The 16,963-nt window shown below is 37.9% G+C and overlaps 1 protein-coding gene across 3 annotated transcripts; it reads left to right on the top strand.

Annotated features, from left to right (window-relative positions):
* The first annotated feature begins 5,319 nt into the window (after positions 1-5,319).
* LOC115210829 (mpv17-like protein 2) lies at positions 5,320-13,417 on the top strand. 3 transcript variants are annotated; one of them, XM_036502552.1, is made up of 2 exons: positions 5,320-5,790; positions 11,706-13,417. In XM_036502552.1, exon 2 carries the CDS (start codon positions 11,715-11,717, stop codon positions 12,300-12,302), a length of 588 nt encoding a protein of 195 aa, XP_036358445.1. In that variant the 5' UTR covers positions 5,320-5,790; positions 11,706-11,714; the 3' UTR covers positions 12,303-13,417. The 3 variants fall into 3 exon arrangements, with proteins under 3 accessions (XP_036358445.1, XP_029635436.1, XP_036358446.1); XM_029779576.2 differs by lacking the exon at positions 5,320-5,790 and adding an exon at positions 6,298-6,630; XM_036502553.1 differs by lacking the exon at positions 5,320-5,790 and adding an exon at positions 7,431-7,552.
* The last annotated feature ends 3,546 nt before the right edge of the window (positions 13,418-16,963 follow it).

Here is a 16,963-nt window from a genome sequence, read left to right as displayed (position 1 = left end):
TATCATAAACATAACGTTTATGATCGTTTTTTCATCGTCTTTGAAGATTTTGGAAGGTCAGAAAAGTTGCTCTTCAGAATGGGTCATGTTTCTTCTATAGATCTATCTCAAGATCACCAGATTGAAATCTCAAAATATGTTTTTAAAATAATTAAAGTACCTCTCCATCTCTCTCTCTCGTGTGTGTGAGAGAAAGAGAAGCAAAAAGTTGAGAATGCATTTGGAGTCTTTGAAAAGATTTACGTATGACTGGTGGTGTGAGATGAGAAGACTCCTGGACTAGAATGAACTATTTGTGAAAAAATGAATTGTATTTTCACTTTTAGAAATGTTTATAGTGATAAGAAGATCCTATGCTAGCATATCTCCAGGTCGTTCCATATTACACTACTTCTGAAAATCATTACGCACTGATATGTGTGTACATATATATATATATATAGTGAGAGAGAGAGAGAGAACACCAGGGTTAGGTTTAGAAAAAATTTCTTCTTCTGAAGGTTATCTAAGGAAAGAATTGGGGAAAATATACTTAGTACATGATCAGAGACTACAAAAATATTCAGCAATGAGCACATCACAACTTAAAACCCCATCAACAACACAAAGACAATTACCACATACATCAAGGAGACAGTCTTGTACTTTACTCTTTCTAGAGAGGAGCATCACGACACTAAAATCCTCAAAATTGCTGCAAATAAGACTTTACAATATCTGATGATCTCCTATGGTAACTTCACACACAATACCCCTGTTTTACTAAACCAACTGCATAGTCCTTCCAGTTAAACCACCAGACCATTTGTACCTCTTCCTTTCATTTCACTTTCCCTCACCATCCTGATAATTCACTGAAGTTGCTTTGTGCCATGTAGAAACTACAGAAGAGGTATTGTAAATTCCACCTGTGAATTAAGTGCAATTAACCCTTCTTTATCATCAGCAGTTAAATTAGGGTCACAAGCGTTTCACTCCTTAGCCTATATGCGGCGAGCTGGCAGAAACTTTAGCACGCCGGGTGAAATGCGTAGCCGTATTTCGTCTGCCGTTACGTTCTGAGTTTAAATTCCGCCGAGGTCGACTTTGCCTTTCATCCTTTCAGGGTCGATTAAATAAGTACCAGTTGCGCACTGGGGTCAATATAATCGACTTAATCCGTTTGTCCCCTCTGTGTTTAGCCCCTTGTCGGTAGTAAAGAAATAGGTATTTCGTCTGTCGTTACGTTCTGAGTTCAAATTCCGCCGAGGTCGACTTTGCCTTTCATCTTCTCGGGGTCGTTAATTAAAGTACCAGTTTCGCACTGGGTCGATGTAATCGACTTAATCCCTTTGTCTGTCCTTGTTTGTCCCCTCTATGTTTAGCCCCTTGTGGGTAGTAAAGAAATATATATGCTTTACTCGAGTAGGGCAATGAGGACTAAATCAGTCGTTGCCTGCAGAAGTGTTCCATGCATAGTCTCTTGTCAATCACAGTGACTTCAGCTGGGTTTAGCTGCCATGCTTCAGTTGTCTGGGTTCCAGACACTACAGGAAATAGTGCACCAATCTAGCTGAAAAGTTACAGTAAGTGTGTGTGTATATGTTTGTCCCCCTAGCATTGCTTGACAACCGATGCTGGTGTGTTTACGTTCCCGTCACTTAGCGGTTCGGCAAAATAGACCGATAGAATAAGTACTGGGCTTACAAAGAATAAGTCCCGGGGTCGATTTGCTCGACTAAAGCCGGTGCTCCAGCATGGCCGCAGTCAAATGACTGAAACAAGTAAAAGAGTAAAGAGTAAGTCATTAATCAAGAACTGATATTCAATTGTCTTTAAGCTGGTAAGAAACTTAGAGTCTGTCCTCCAGAGACACTGATTTTGACCATGATGATTCTTTTTACACTCTGAGAGAGCAAAAACATGTCTGGTTGGAGTGCTGTTATTGTTACCTTGTTTGGAAAGATGAGTTTCAAATTCTTCCTACATTTCTCAAGCACTATTAAGCTACATCTGTTCTTGAATCCTTTTGATATCAACCAGCCTGAGACCAAACCTGATTCTATGATACAAACTTCTTGCTTTAAAGTGAGCTAAATTAAAAACTTACAGCAAAATCTCATGTTAATATGTTCCAAAACATCAGCTTATTAATGACAGTTATTTTACAAATTCTTTCATCATCATCGTTTAACGTCCGCTTTCCATGCTAGCATGGGTTGGACGTTTCAACTGGGGTCTGGGAAGCCCGAAGGCTGCACCAGGCCAGTCAGATCTGGCAGTGTTTCTACAGCTGGATGCCCTTCCTAACGCCAACCACTCCGTGAGTGTAGTGGGTGCTTTTTATGTGTCACCGACAGAGGTGCCAGACGAGGCTGGCGAATGGTGTTTTTTACGTGCCACCAGCACGGAGGCCAGGCGAGGCTGGCACGGCCATGATCGGAAAATCAATTGAAGCAAAAACAGTATGTTTTAACAGGAATATAGTAACAAAAGGGTTTAACTGAACTTACTAACCAAGGAAGCAGGATGCAAAAGTCACGAGGACTATTTTTCCTCTGAATATCTAATATATATTACTGGATATTTTCAGGATTATTTATAAGATCTACTTAATAGTCTTTCCTTACATTAGATGGTAAAGAGGTTCACAAAGAAAAAATAAATATATAAATCAACTAATTTCTTTAACCTGATATTTCACATATTCATTCCTTTTCACGAGTATTTTATTATTTTCTTAAATGTTCATCAAAACCCAATCCATTACAAACAGATATCTGTGACAGTGGTTCAGAACACTCTATGGCACCTTATAAACCCGGAGGCGACAAATGCCTTGTGAATGAATTTGGTAGACGGGAACTGTATGGAATCCCATCGTGTGTGTGTCTGCATGCGCGCGCGACTTTGTTCCCTCCACAACCAGTGTTGGTTTGTTTACGTCCACGTAATTTAGAGGTTCGGCGAAAGAGTTCAATGCAATAAGAACCAAACTTAAAAAGAAAAAAAAAGTATTAGGTCTATTTGTTCGACTAAACCCTTTGAAGGCGGTGTCCCAGCACGGACGCAGTCCGATGACTGACACGAGTAAAATATAAAAGATAATCTTTGTCCTCTCTTATGGGGAGAAAATTTTTACTTAAGAAATATACGTTTTTTGGAGATAAGGCAGAATGCAATAGATCCAGGTGCGTCCCTACTAATATCAACATTCCATCAGCACTGACTTAGAACTGAACCGTAAAAGATTTAACAATAACTGCATGTAAAGTAACTTTATTCGATCCATCTGTTTCTCAGCCTCACGATAGCTAAAAAAAATGAGGGTTCATTCAATGTAGAACCGCTGCGTAATTGTTCGACCTGCTAGATATAACTGCTAAATCTACAATAGTTGTAAAAAGAGAAAGACATCTATAGAAAGATTGGGTGGTTACGACTGCAACACCTTTGATTATAGGTCTGTTTAATCAAAGTTGACTTAGGGGCGAAACGACAAAATGACGAGTGGTATGTGTCTACTATTTATAAGGAAAAATACTTATATTTTTCATGAGGAAAAATACTATTTTCTATATGAATATGTGAGTTAGAGACTCGTGCGTTTGTAGAGGAGTGGTCGAACACCTCCACAAAACTCTGCGACAACCTAATAAATAGCCAATTGTTCCTGCCCTCATTTTCCCCGACTGAAAAATCTACTCTTAATACAAGTTTCGTTTTCCCCACAACTTCGATAAATAAATAAAAATTATGCTGCATATTTTTCCAGAAATTAATCAAATTGTCATTTTGCAAAGTAGGCTGTAAAATCTAGACGATTCTGTAAGGCCAAATATAAAACAACTGAATATTCACTGTAAAAGACTTCTGGTAACTAAAAGGAATCGGAAAATCACAATTCACTTCATTTAAAACAATTTTTGATGTAGAATTCTACGAGAAGGAAATAAACTGAGACTTGATTTTTAGTTTACCAGAAACACATTGTATCAAGTTAAAGTTAGACCTTTTTTAGTTATATTTTTTAAACTATAAACTTTTAGTTCTTATGCTGAGACACAAAGGCATTTAATCAGTTTATCTTATATACAATAACTCCCGGGAAGCAAATTTTCATTTCACATATTTTGACAACATTATGCTAGAAATTTTAAGTGTATTTTCGAAAATTCTTCTATAAAAACGTAATAAATAACCTTTTGACCGACCAAAATGAAACAAAGGGAAATAACATAACTAAGATCTGAAAGACCCTTTTTAGCATTTTAATTCTGAATATAATTTGAATGCTGGAAGGATTTCTGGACTTCCCCAACAGAACAGAACAGAATCAACAATTCATCCGAACAGAAGAGAAACAGGAAGAATTCTTTGGTGTGACCTTCAACAAGCATACATAGAAAGCTAATTAAAAAGAATATCGACCTCGTTTAAGGTATAATTTACAGACATATAAATATACTTACGCGTTTTTAAGCTGTTGGGCATGTTTCCCCGAAAATAGTTGAGCGAGGGGCATTTTACTTTCGGATGAAGGTTTGTACCAAAGACTCTGGTATGGAGAAGCCACGGATGCCAGTCACCTTGCTGAAGATGGTTCGCCAGGGGAGATAAGTAGCGATAACTCCTGTCACGCACTCTTCGTTAATTATAAGTCAGTTTATTTTATACTAGCAGTATCGCCCGGCGTTGCTCGGGTTTGTAAGGGAAATAACTATATAAGCATTTCTAGAGAGTTATAGCCAAAAAATAGCAAAAAAATGTATTAAAAATGGAAAAAAAAAAATGATGGTAAATTTTTTTAAAAATCGTTGACTCATCGTAGACATTTTTAGAGAGTTACTTCCCTTATATAATAGCGAAAAAATGCATTCAAATGGAAAAAATGATAGTAAATTTTTTTTTTTAATCGTAGACTCATCGTAGACGCGCGCTAATACCCATAAGGGGTCGATATGAATCATGGCTATAAGATACCCGGTTTTGGTTTAACTGCACCGCAAAATGTGGGAGTAGTTAGGAATCTAAATCGTAGGAGACAGACACACAACCTCTCTTTCATATATAAAGATTTATTTAAAGCATTAATTAGACCAGTGCTTTTCTACCTTTTTTCCTGGAGCGGAACCCCAAGGAAACATTCCACTGGCTCGAGGAACCCCAGTGCAATAATTTGATTGTCTTATGCATACATATCTGCACAGGAGAATTAAAAATTACTGTCGATTTTAGCATTTTTGTAACTTCTTGCGGAACCCCTGGACTGTACTGGCGGAACCCTGGTTGAAAACCACTGCATTAGACTAATCAACATGCAGTGTGTCTTTTCTTCTTTTTATAAATATAGTTGGGCAATATGGAACTGATTCGAATGAGAGTTGGTTGATATATCTGGCAGGTCGCGTGATCACACAAAGCTACCCTAGTTGACTTCATACACATGTTAAGCCGAGCCAAAAGGGTGCTGTTCATTTCAGCCGTCGAAGAAAGTTAAACGTAGGAAATCTCATCGGTATCACTCAAAAATGTTTCGTGAATAAAAGAGGTGAATTTTAAAGATTATTTCTAAGGAGGCTGATCTAATCAAGTACAAGCTAACAGCATTGGATCAACAAGATAAATACCGCTAGTATCAGTAGAATGGTAGGGTTTTCTGTACCTGAGTATTAAGTCTCTTTTGGCGCATCCACTTTGAAGAGACATTGTAAACCGGAGAACAATGACCACTGGTCACGGCTGACTGCAAAAGCGTCTCAAGTGACACCCAAACGACTGGCATGAGTTAAGGGAACTTGATATGCTAGAGAAAGTTTTTACACCCATTCTCACGTGTCCAGGTCGATTGGCCCCATTGCACCCAGCACTAAGAGTTATATTAATATTGATAGCGAAAGTAACTGTTGTCAGTGTTAGTTTCTTTTTAAGCTCCCATATTTTATTGGTATAATCATTTACAACTTCTGTAAGTATATATGAAATAATGTCAATCTGAGAAAATTTGCTTTTACTAAACATTTATCTTAATTCCGTTCGCAACTTGGATATGCCTTAAAGAAATGTTAGTTTTTTTAGATTGCTTTCTGTTGCTACACATTTTAACTTCTTACCATCTTAGCTCATAACTATCCTGATCTAGTGGATTAAAGGCATTCTAGCCACGATCACTTCATTCTTTTTGGTGTGTGTAGGAATATGTCATCTATTGCATGCACTATGTCCTTTATATAAGATGACAACGGGTTTAAAGGAGATTTGGCAAGCATTTCTAGCAAGTCGAGCGACCACGAAGAGGCAAGCTCACTGACTGTAGACGGGGTCCAAAAGTCCGTATGTATTCAAACAATCAAAAGCTACTCATGAATTCCCTACCGAGTCGTCATTTCATTATCTTGCCTCCTTTGCTTGGGCACCCTCGACCGCCACTACTTCTACAAGCTACCCTAACAGCAGTGCGATCGATAAGTACAGTAGTTATTTCTAGACTACGGATGGAATTAGTGTCTTCTATTTAAAATTATTTCCATTACTTCCATCCATACAAGTGACACGGTGTTACACTGTGAGACGGGAAGTAACACGGAAATCATCTCTGGGACAACATTATGTAACAAAAAGGAAAACAGAAACAGGCATTCAAGAAAGAAGGTAGGAACATTGAATCGCATCATATACTCGAACGTGAGAGATTATATTTCTCATATTACGAAAATTTTCACGAGAGAAGCTGAGAATAACTCGATGAATTACTAGAGTTAGTTACCTTTTTGGAATAGATTCTCCACGCGATCGCTCGACGTGCTAGAAACAACAACCAAATCACCTTAAAGTTTGAAAGTGTTTATAGTTACAAAAAATTAATTTCTCGATCTGCCGTTCAAAGGGTAAAGATCCGATGCTTCTGTTGTTAAAAAAAAAGAAGCCAAGTCCTATAGGATAATATAGTTCTAAGCATATTATGTATGAACGAAAAGAAAAAAGACTTGTTGGTCATGGGTAGAACGTCTTTGGTCGTAGATGTACGAGATCAGAACTGACATGTGGCAAAACAATTCTGCACGTTGAAATACACACACACACACACACGTTAGGGCCATAGATATTAGATGGAACAGGTGTTAGTTGTAATTTGAGAACACGGTAAAAGTTAGAAAAGCCGAAATAATTTTTTATATTGGTATTTATTTTGAATATTTGCCGTCAAATTTTCTAGGGAGGGAAAGGTTTGAATGTCACAGCCTATTTCTTATAGATTTGAACCTTACCGACAGATATATAACTTTTTTATCGTATTTATTGCATTAAATTTCGCCGATGTTGATCATCAGTAGTTTTATACACACTAGTGATTTTCCTCTCATAAGAAAATATTAGTTTATATCTATTTTTTTTTAGTAAGTACACCCCTACGTGGTTCACTAAGAAAAACAAAAAACCTCGGAAAATTTACCTTGTTTTTTTAAACCCCAAAATAATATCATAGAGAGCTTAGTGCTCCTCATTTGAACACAAGGTCACAGACTGCGTTAATGGCAATTACTAATTAAAGAGACGGACTACCTAAATTGAAGTGGATCTGTGTGCTTTATAAGTAATTAATTGTGCTTAAATGTGTGTCTGTGTGTGTAATATATATCTTCGAAATAATTTTAAAATATACATGTTTGTTATAGACCACCGCGAACGGATGTACCATGATATACCATTAACCAGCCGGAGCGAAGTGTTCGTACCTTTCAGAGTGTGTAAATTACGATTATATTGGGGTTTAATGTAAAAAAGAAAACCTCAACTTAGTAGGCATGCACAGATACATACTGACACACATAACAATTTTTCTAAATTTCAAGTTTCATTTTGCAGATACACTTGACGTATGTCAGTATATTGAGGTTGGGGCACATATGTGAAGATAATCCTGCAACATGCCTATACGTGTGTGCCTCCCACTGACTTTATTTCTTCATAACCTCCAGAAAAAACGGATATTTTTTAATGAAACCTTCTACAAATACGCTTTAGATGGTATAGAATCCCATTGTATTGGAATTTGTTGTGAAATTTTTTTTTCCGTACGTGGGGAGAAGGGTTTCGCAAAATTCACACAAGGCACCTAAAAATGGGGGCTAATGCAGTTTCGCACCTCTCCTTGAAAAATGCATTTTTTGAAAAAAAGGTTTTCGGATCCCTGCGCTTTAGATGTCGGAGATTACGGGGAGAGAGAATTAAAAAACATTTTTTTTTGTATATTCTCCGACATCTAAAACATAGAAATCCGAAGAAGTTTTTTCAAAACCATGCATTTTTCAAGGAGAGGTACGAAACTGCATTAGCCCCGAAAAATGGATATTTTCAGAGTGATTATGATAAAATCGGAATTTAATATATATATATATATATATAGGCGCAGGAGTGGCTGTGTGGTAAGTAGCGTGGCACCTTGGGTAAGTGTCTTCTACTATAGCCTCGTGCCGACCAAAGCCTTGTGAGTGGATTTGGTAGACGGAAACTGAAAGAAGCCTGTCGTATATATGTATATATATATATATATATATATATATATATATATATATGTTTGTGTGTCTGTGTTTGTTCCCCTAGCATTGCTTGACAACCGATGCTGGTGTGTTTACGTCCCCGTTAACTAGCGGTTCGGCCAAAGAGACCGATAGAATAAGTACTGGGCTTACAAAAGAATAAGTCCCGGGGTTGAGTTGCTCGACTAAAGGTGGTGCTCCAGCATGGCCGCAATCAAATGACTGAAACAAGTAAAAGAGTATACTGACACATCACATACATCTACAAAACGAAACTTGAAATTTCGAAGAAAATTGTGTGCATGCTAACCGTTTTTATTTATTTATTTTTACCACATCAGATTCCAATATATCCGTACTTTATGCACTCTGAAAGGTATTTGTAGAAATTTTCATTTAAAATAACTAATTTTTCTGGAAATTATGAGGAAACAAAGCCGTTTCGGTCAATATAAAGATCTTCACCCGTAAAAAATAAAATAAAATAAACCAGCCTGCTGGGTGTTAACAAGTATGTAGAAAGAGTATATAAAAAAAAAAAATTGCCTAACGACCCTGGGGGTTGGGGCGAAGGACTTTCGGAAAATTCACAAGATCCAATTTTTCCGTCATAACTTTCGGTAAAATGGATATGTATTGATTTTTTTTTACGGAATCCCACGTGTTTGGTTATGGAGGATCCGATTCTGAAAAAAAAAAAAATTTTTAATCGCATTTTCAAAATTTCAATCCCACCCCACCTCATACTCCCCTACGTAATTTTTCACTTTTTCCGGATTTTTTTTTTTTTTTTGTGAAATACGTAGAAAAATACGAAAATTACGATTCTGATAAAAAATTGTTTGTAAAGTTTCAATTCTTCAACAAGGCGGCAGCTCTGAACTGAAACTACAGAAGAAAAGAAGAAAAAAATCTTCAAGCAGGTTAGCCACATGCTAGAAATAATAGCCAAATCTCACACAACTTTGATAACATAATCTACTTCCGTCTATCCCTAGTTTCCGCATTGACCACCAGATAAAGGATCGGGGGACCCTGTCAAAGGCTTTCTCCAAGCCAAGTACAGAGGTTTATCTTTGGCCAGATATTTCTCCTGCAGTTGCCTTACCAGAAATATAGCATCAGTGGTGCTTCTGCCTGGTACAAAACCAAACTGCATCTCATCTAGGCTAACTCTCTCCCTAATTAGTTGGGCTATGACCCTTTCTGTAACTTTCATCACTTGATCCAATAATTTGATACCCCAGTAGTTATTTCTATCTAAAGCATCACCTTTACCCTTGTAGCAGTTGACTATGGTGCTGCTACACCAATCATTGGGTCAGACTCCTTCATGAACTACCTGATTTATGATGCGGGTGACAAGACCATAACTCAATATGCCCGGTATTGTTAAAATTTAGGTAGTAGTTAAGTAGTAATTTTGCATTGCTTTATAAATGCACATTCTTTTAAGATAATTGCATTTCCTCTTATAGCTCTATTTTACATTATCTATTATTGACATTCAAGCTTTCTTCATTTTGCATGTCTTCCCAGTGCTCCTCCACATACTTACAGGACTATCGCTATGGAAATATCTGATACAATGATATCAAATCAGTATAATACATACTATCTTAAAGATATCATGTTTGTACCAGTATATATATATGTTTTTGTTCCTCCTCGAGCCATCCCTGGCTCATAAGGGCCGGTTTCCCAGTTTCCTTGGCATATAGATTCCCCACCTGGACGGAATGCCAGTCCGTCGCAAGAGTAAAGAGTGAGAGAAAGTTGTGGCAAAAGAGTCAGCAGAAGTTCGCCATTACCTTCTGCCGGAGCCGCGTGGAGCTTAGGTGTTTCGCTCATAAACACACATTGACCAGTCCGAGATTCGAACCTGCGATCCCTCGACTGCGAGTCTGCTGTCGAGGGATCACGGGTTCGAATCTCGGACCTCTTAAAAGGATGTCAGCATCCAAGTTCCCCAGTTTTATCCAGTGTATCAGTAAAATACTAAAAGATGGGTATATTGTCATTTATGTATAAGAAAAAGAAAATACTATATTTTGGATAATATATATATATGTCATCATCATTTAACATCTTTCCATGCTTGCATGAGTTGGATGGTTCGATTGAGGACTGGGAAGTCGGGAGGCTGCACCAGGCTCCAATCTGATTTGGTAAGGTTTCTACAGCTGGATGCCCTTCTTAACATCAACCACTCTGAGTGTGTAGTGGGTATTTTTTACGTGCCACCAGCACAAGAGCCAATCAGGCAGCCCTGGGATTAACCATGCTCAAACGGTGCTTTTTACATGTCTCCAGCACTGGTGCTAGTCAGGTGGTACTGGCATTGGTCATGCTTGAATGGTGCTTTTTACATCCCACTGGCACAGGTGCTAGTCAGGCGACACTGGCATCAGTCACGCTCGAATGGTGCTTTTTAAAGATAATAACTTATTTGAATTTATATGTACATAATAAGTACATGTATACACACACAAGGAGGACAGTTGTATAAAGTTGTGCTATGTGCTCAAAGAACTGGCATCTGTAGAAGAGGGAGTCTAATGGAGATGTGAATGACATGGTGAAGTCAAATCTAAATCACACCTCACAAAGAAGATATCAAAGGACCATGTTGACTAGCATATTACCAATCAACTCAGTTGACCCACTTGCCTGCTCAGGCATAACAGAATGGATGTTAAAATTTATGTATATTTGTGTCCATACACACATATGCATGCTTGCATATCTGCCTGCTGTGTAACCTACACCACTGTTCTCTGATAACTTCATGCCCCTCTGATGCTCGTATTAGTTTTCTACCCTCACATCATGCATCGCTATCATTGATGTGTCTGTTGCCCATCCCACTCTCACCTTTAACTCTTTATTGTTAAACTGTTTAGCTCTGATTGGGCAGATCTATAATAAAAAACATTCAAGTTGCGACTATTTGACTTTTGTATTTGTAGAGATTGTATCTGGGGCTACATGATCTATGTCCTTTTTTAAGACCATGTAATGGGAGTTGAGGAAGGTTTGGTTACTATTTCTAGTTCATATATTTTTTTCTGGAATGACTACCAATTTCTCAATATGAATTATTTAAAATAGCTTTTAAATAAAGACTCAGATCTAAAATTTTTATCACCGTTGTGAATGTAAACAAAACTGTTTTATGTTTTCCAGGTCGAAACTATGACTAATGTTTTTATTGGTGCACGCAAAAGGATATACCACAAAGTAGTATCTGGTGTACAGCTGTTGTTTTCACGGAAATACCTTCTCTTGACTAATACAGCCATTAGTATAACATCCGCAGCAGGTGGAGATTCTGTTCAACAACTCTATGAACTTTCAATTCAGCGACAGCAAACATGGAACAGAGATCGGACTCTACACATCAGTATTACTGGTTTAATATTGGGACCCCCAAGCCATTACTGGTATCACCTAATAGACTATCTTTTCCCAGGTTCTTCAATTCGTGTAGTCGTCAAAAAACTTCTATTTGACCAAACTATAGGTACACCGATAGGTGTATTTCTATTTTTATCATCACTAGGAATTCTAGAAAATTCCTCAGTTGACAAAATGTTAACTGAATACAAAAACTGTGGAAAAACTTTGTTACTTTCTGAGTGGCTAATTTGGCCTCCAATACAAGCGATTAATTTTGCTTTCATACCACTTAAATTCCGTGTTTTATTTGATAATTCAGCATCGTTTGGATTTGATATTTATTATTCTTATATTAAATATAGAACTGATAAGGTTTCTGACTGATATTAAAAATAAAAGTGAAATTTGATGAAAATATATAAAGTGCCTTTCTTTCAAATGTCGATACTTTGAGATGTAAGATATTTGAACACACACAGACATATGTAAATAAATAACCTTTAATTGGCGAATCTCAATAAATCAAAATAAAATATTTGCCACAACTCTAATCTTTTCCTAAGCCTGTGATATATGTGTAACAAAAAAAAAAAAAAAATTTATAACATTATTTATTTTGTTAAAGGTGCTATCAGTTTTCATTAAAAAAAATTTTGTTCTTATTGTTGTCAGATTTGGTGTATTAACGTGGTTTTATATGCTAATTATGGAAATGAAATTCATTTTTGCAATAAATTAATAGATAAAAAGTTAATAGCTTTTTAAGTTTGCAAATTTTGGGTAATTTTAGCCAATCAAAAGCCACAAGTATATTGGTGCTTGTTTCCATAGTAACAAGCCAAGGTATAGTTTCTTTAAAACACCAACCCATGTATTGTCTTTACCTGTGTATTTTTTTCAGAAATGCCTATTTTCTGAGTTTGTACTACCTCATTTTTGTCATTTTCACCTGTTCTTTTCAGAAACGAACAGATATTTTCTGTTGTTGTCCTCTCACTACCTCATTGTCATAATTTTGAACTGTGTTTTCCTGGACTTCTTCGACCTAAATAGATGCATGACTGCAACCAACTCATTTAACCTTTCAAATATGATGGAGAAATTGAAAACCTAGGCAAATGTGGTTTCTTACTTACAAGAAAATTGTGTTATCCTTAAAAGAAAATTATGTAGAAAAAGACACCATATGAACAAGAAGGTTTATGGGAAAATTTACAGTTGGTGCTCCCAAAAAGGATGCAAAATGTGTCTGCCAGAAAAGATACATCGATGGAAGGAGGCACCCTTCCTCTTAGGACTGTACTGGTTTTTTCCCTTTACTCATGGGTCAAGGAATTGACTTCAGTCTGGCTTTGTGTTGAAGAACTGGGGATTACAGAGACCTGTTGAGTCAAGTGCATGTACACGAACATCGAAACAAATATCAATGGAAATAGTAGTTGTGATACCTGTGTCGGTGGCACATAAAAAGCACCATCTGAACGTGGCCGTTGCCAGCACCGCCTCGACTGGCTTCTGTGCCGGTGGCACATAAAAAGCACCATCCGAACGTGGCTGGCTTCCGTGTCGGTGGCATGTTAAAAGCACCAACCGATCGTGGCCGATGCCAGACCCCCCTGGCACCTGTGCAGATGGCACGTAAAAAGTACCCACTACACTCGCGGAGTGGTTGGCGTTAGGAAGGGCATCCAGCTGTAGAAACACTGCCAGATCAGACTGGAGCCTGGTGCAGCCCTGGCTTCCCAGACCCCGGTCGAACCGTCCAACCCGTGCTAGCGCGGAAAACGGACGTTAAACGATGATGATGATGATGCTCGTGAAATATGGAGAACCTACTCCTCAACCCAGTTCAGATAAGCAGTCCTGGGAAGTTTGTTGAGATAAATGAAGCAGTTTTCTCAAGATGTAAATACAATTGGGAAACGTGCTTGCTACCTGAACAGTGGGTTTTCCAGTGGATTTTCAGAGGAGCATGTTACAAGACCAGACATATTTTTCTTTATATGGTGCCATGTCGGAATCGCAATACACTGAAGGAATGCATACGTCAGTCAGTTCCTCCAGAAAACACAATTTTCAGTGACTTCTGACATTCTTGAAATTTATGGTTATATGTGGCACAGGAGATAAAAAAAAACTCCTAGACTATCTCAAACTTTTGTTTTTGAATTTTTGCTACAAAAAATGTATCAATTATTTACATGAACTGAACTAATTTAATGTAGTTTGTATTTTTGTAATTTTTCACAAAAAATCTTAAAAATTCGTTGAAGATTTTTTTTTATACTGTTTACATGCCTGTTCCAACATTTCACATTACTTTATTCAATAAAACTTATTAAAACTTTTTACAAGTTTGTCTTCATAAATGCCATCTTCCAAATCCTGTTTTCTGATTGGGTAAAAATTAAAGTTCAAATTTCTGTAACATTTTCCTTAAAATTTTTTTGAACAAATAAATGACAAAATAAGATTCAGTGTGAAAAATTACATCACTGTACCAAATTTGAAAATTTTCACTTACTTTCAAAACCTTTGACAGCAACAGTAAAGATCCTGAATATATATTAATAGGTCTCAGGGGTCCTGTAAAGGTGATGTGTACAGTCCCTTAAATCCTACCTCCTCCCCACAAAAAGGGCAAACACCTGATCAAAAGGCATTGCAGTCATGACCATCTCATTTGCTTAGGCATATATAAGACTATCTGATATCCTTTGCAATAAGATAATAGGGAATTCTAACTTATATTTCTAACAAGAAGGCGGCGAGCTGGCAGACACGTTAGCGTGCCGGGCGAAATGCTTAGCGGTATTTCGTCTGTCATTACGTTATGAGTTCAAATTCCGCCGAGGTCGACTTTGCCTTTCATGGTCGATAAATTAAGTACCAGTTTCGCACTGGGGTCGATGTAATTGACTTAATCCGTTTGTCCCCTTTATGTTTAGCCCCTTGTGGGCAGTAAAGAAATATATATTTCTAACAAGTAGGCTGACATAGGAGTCCTCTCCTTCCCATTTTCATAGGTATTTGCAGATTCCATCTTTATCAGGTTCTGATGAAACTATCACTCATTCACTGAGGAGAATAAGAAATAAAAATGTACACATATTTCTGAAATGGTCAGACATTGTGTTACATATCTAAACAAAAAAGAAAAAGGAAAATTCAATGTAAAGTTATTTGTACTTGATCTTATGAATCCAAACTATTGTGTAATCTGTAATCTTATGACGAATGAAGTCAAAACTGGCCATGTAAGAAGTGTTATTTTTGTACAACTGTTTTATTTTTCTTGCGATATAAATCTTAAAAATTTACGAAAGATATGTATCATATACTCTTTTACTTTTTTCAGTCATTTGACTGTGGCCATGCTGGAGCACCACCTTTAGTCAAAGAAATCAACCCCCCAGGACTTATTCTTTGCAAGCCTAGTACTTATTCTATCGGATCTCTTTTGCCGAACCGCTAAGTTATGGGGATGTAAACACACCAGCATCGGTTGTCAAGCGATGCTTGGGGAACAAACAGACACACAAACATATACGATGGGCTTCTTCCAGTTTCCGTCTACCAAATCCACTCAACGCTTTGGTCGGAACAAGGCTATAGTAGAAGACACTTGCCCAAGGTGCCACGCAGTGGGACTGAACCTGGAACCATGTGGTTGGTAAGCAAGCTACTTACCACACAGCCACTCCTGTGCCTATATGTTCATAAAAAAAATGTACTGCTTGTGGAGTTTTATTTGTTTTTATAACATTCACTGACCTTACACATTGCTTTTATATGAAGATGTTCACATAGAATCATGAATAATCACATCACTGAATTATTTCCTTAGGTTTTCGAGAGGGGATGACCTCCCTTTGCGAATATCAGAAGAGCAAAGAAAGTGTCTAAAGCCAGCTGGAGACGATGATCTCCTGGGGCTAAAAGCTTCAGTAACACCCACCCCCAGTGGCTAGCCACATTGAGATGGCCAGTACACTTTACGTTGAATTATTTCCATCTTAAGTAAATTTATAGTGGTCTATGAGACTGGGACATGTAAGTTCAATGGTAAAAATGAAACCAACAGTAAGAGGGAATGTACAAATATAACTTGGTTATAGTAAATGACCGAAACAAACAAGTAGATACTTTAAAGTAAATCATTATTATTATAGAAAAGTTGGACATAAGAAGCATCAAATGTGTGCAAGAGACGACTGCGATTGGTATGGCCATGTGTTACATATGGATGAGGACAAGTTTGTGAGGAAGTGCCACACCCTAACTGGAAGGAACCTATGAAAGAGGTAGATCCAGGAAGACATGGGATGAGGTGGTGAAGCATGACCTTCGAACATTGGGCCTCACATAAGCAATGACAGGAGAACAAGACCTTTGGAGATATAGTGTGATTGAGGAGACCCGGCAACTGAAGTGAGATCGCTGATGCCAGTGTTGCATGTCCAGCCCATTTAAGTGTACCCTTGATGCATCGGGCGATGAAATGCTTGAGAAGACCTGTTAAGTAAAACCAAAATCATAGTTGTGGCCAGTGCCCCCTGACTAGCACCCATCCCAGTGGTACGTAAAATGCATCATCTGTATGTGTTCGATGCCAGGTCCGCCTGACTGGCATGTAAAAAGCACTGTCCAAATGTGGATGATGCCTGTACCCCTTGACTGGCTCCAGTGCCAGTGGCATGTAAAACGCACCATCCGAAAGTGACTCATGCCAGTACCCCCTAACTGGCTCCCATGCTGGTTGCATGTAAAAGCACTATCCAAATGTGATCGATGCCAGGCCCACCTGACTGGCTCCTGTGCTGGTGGCATGTAAAAAGCACCCACTACAATCTTGGAGTGGTTAGCATTATAAAGGGCATCCAGCTGTAGAAACCTTGCCAGATCAGATTGGAGCCTGGTGCAACCGCTGGCTCTCTAGACCTCAGTCAAACCATCTAACCCAGGCTAGCACGGAAAATGGACTTGAAAGAAGTCCGTCATATATATGTTTGTGTGCCTGTGTTTGTCCCCCCGCAACATCGCTT

The sequence above is a fragment of the Octopus sinensis genome, linkage group LG4 (assembly GCF_006345805.1).
Source record: "Octopus sinensis linkage group LG4, ASM634580v1, whole genome shotgun sequence".
In the NCBI taxonomy this organism is placed as follows: domain Eukaryota; kingdom Metazoa; phylum Mollusca; class Cephalopoda; order Octopoda; family Octopodidae; genus Octopus; species Octopus sinensis.
The sequence above is the reverse complement of the archived record's forward strand: the minus strand, read 5'-3'. Positions and strand labels throughout refer to the sequence as shown.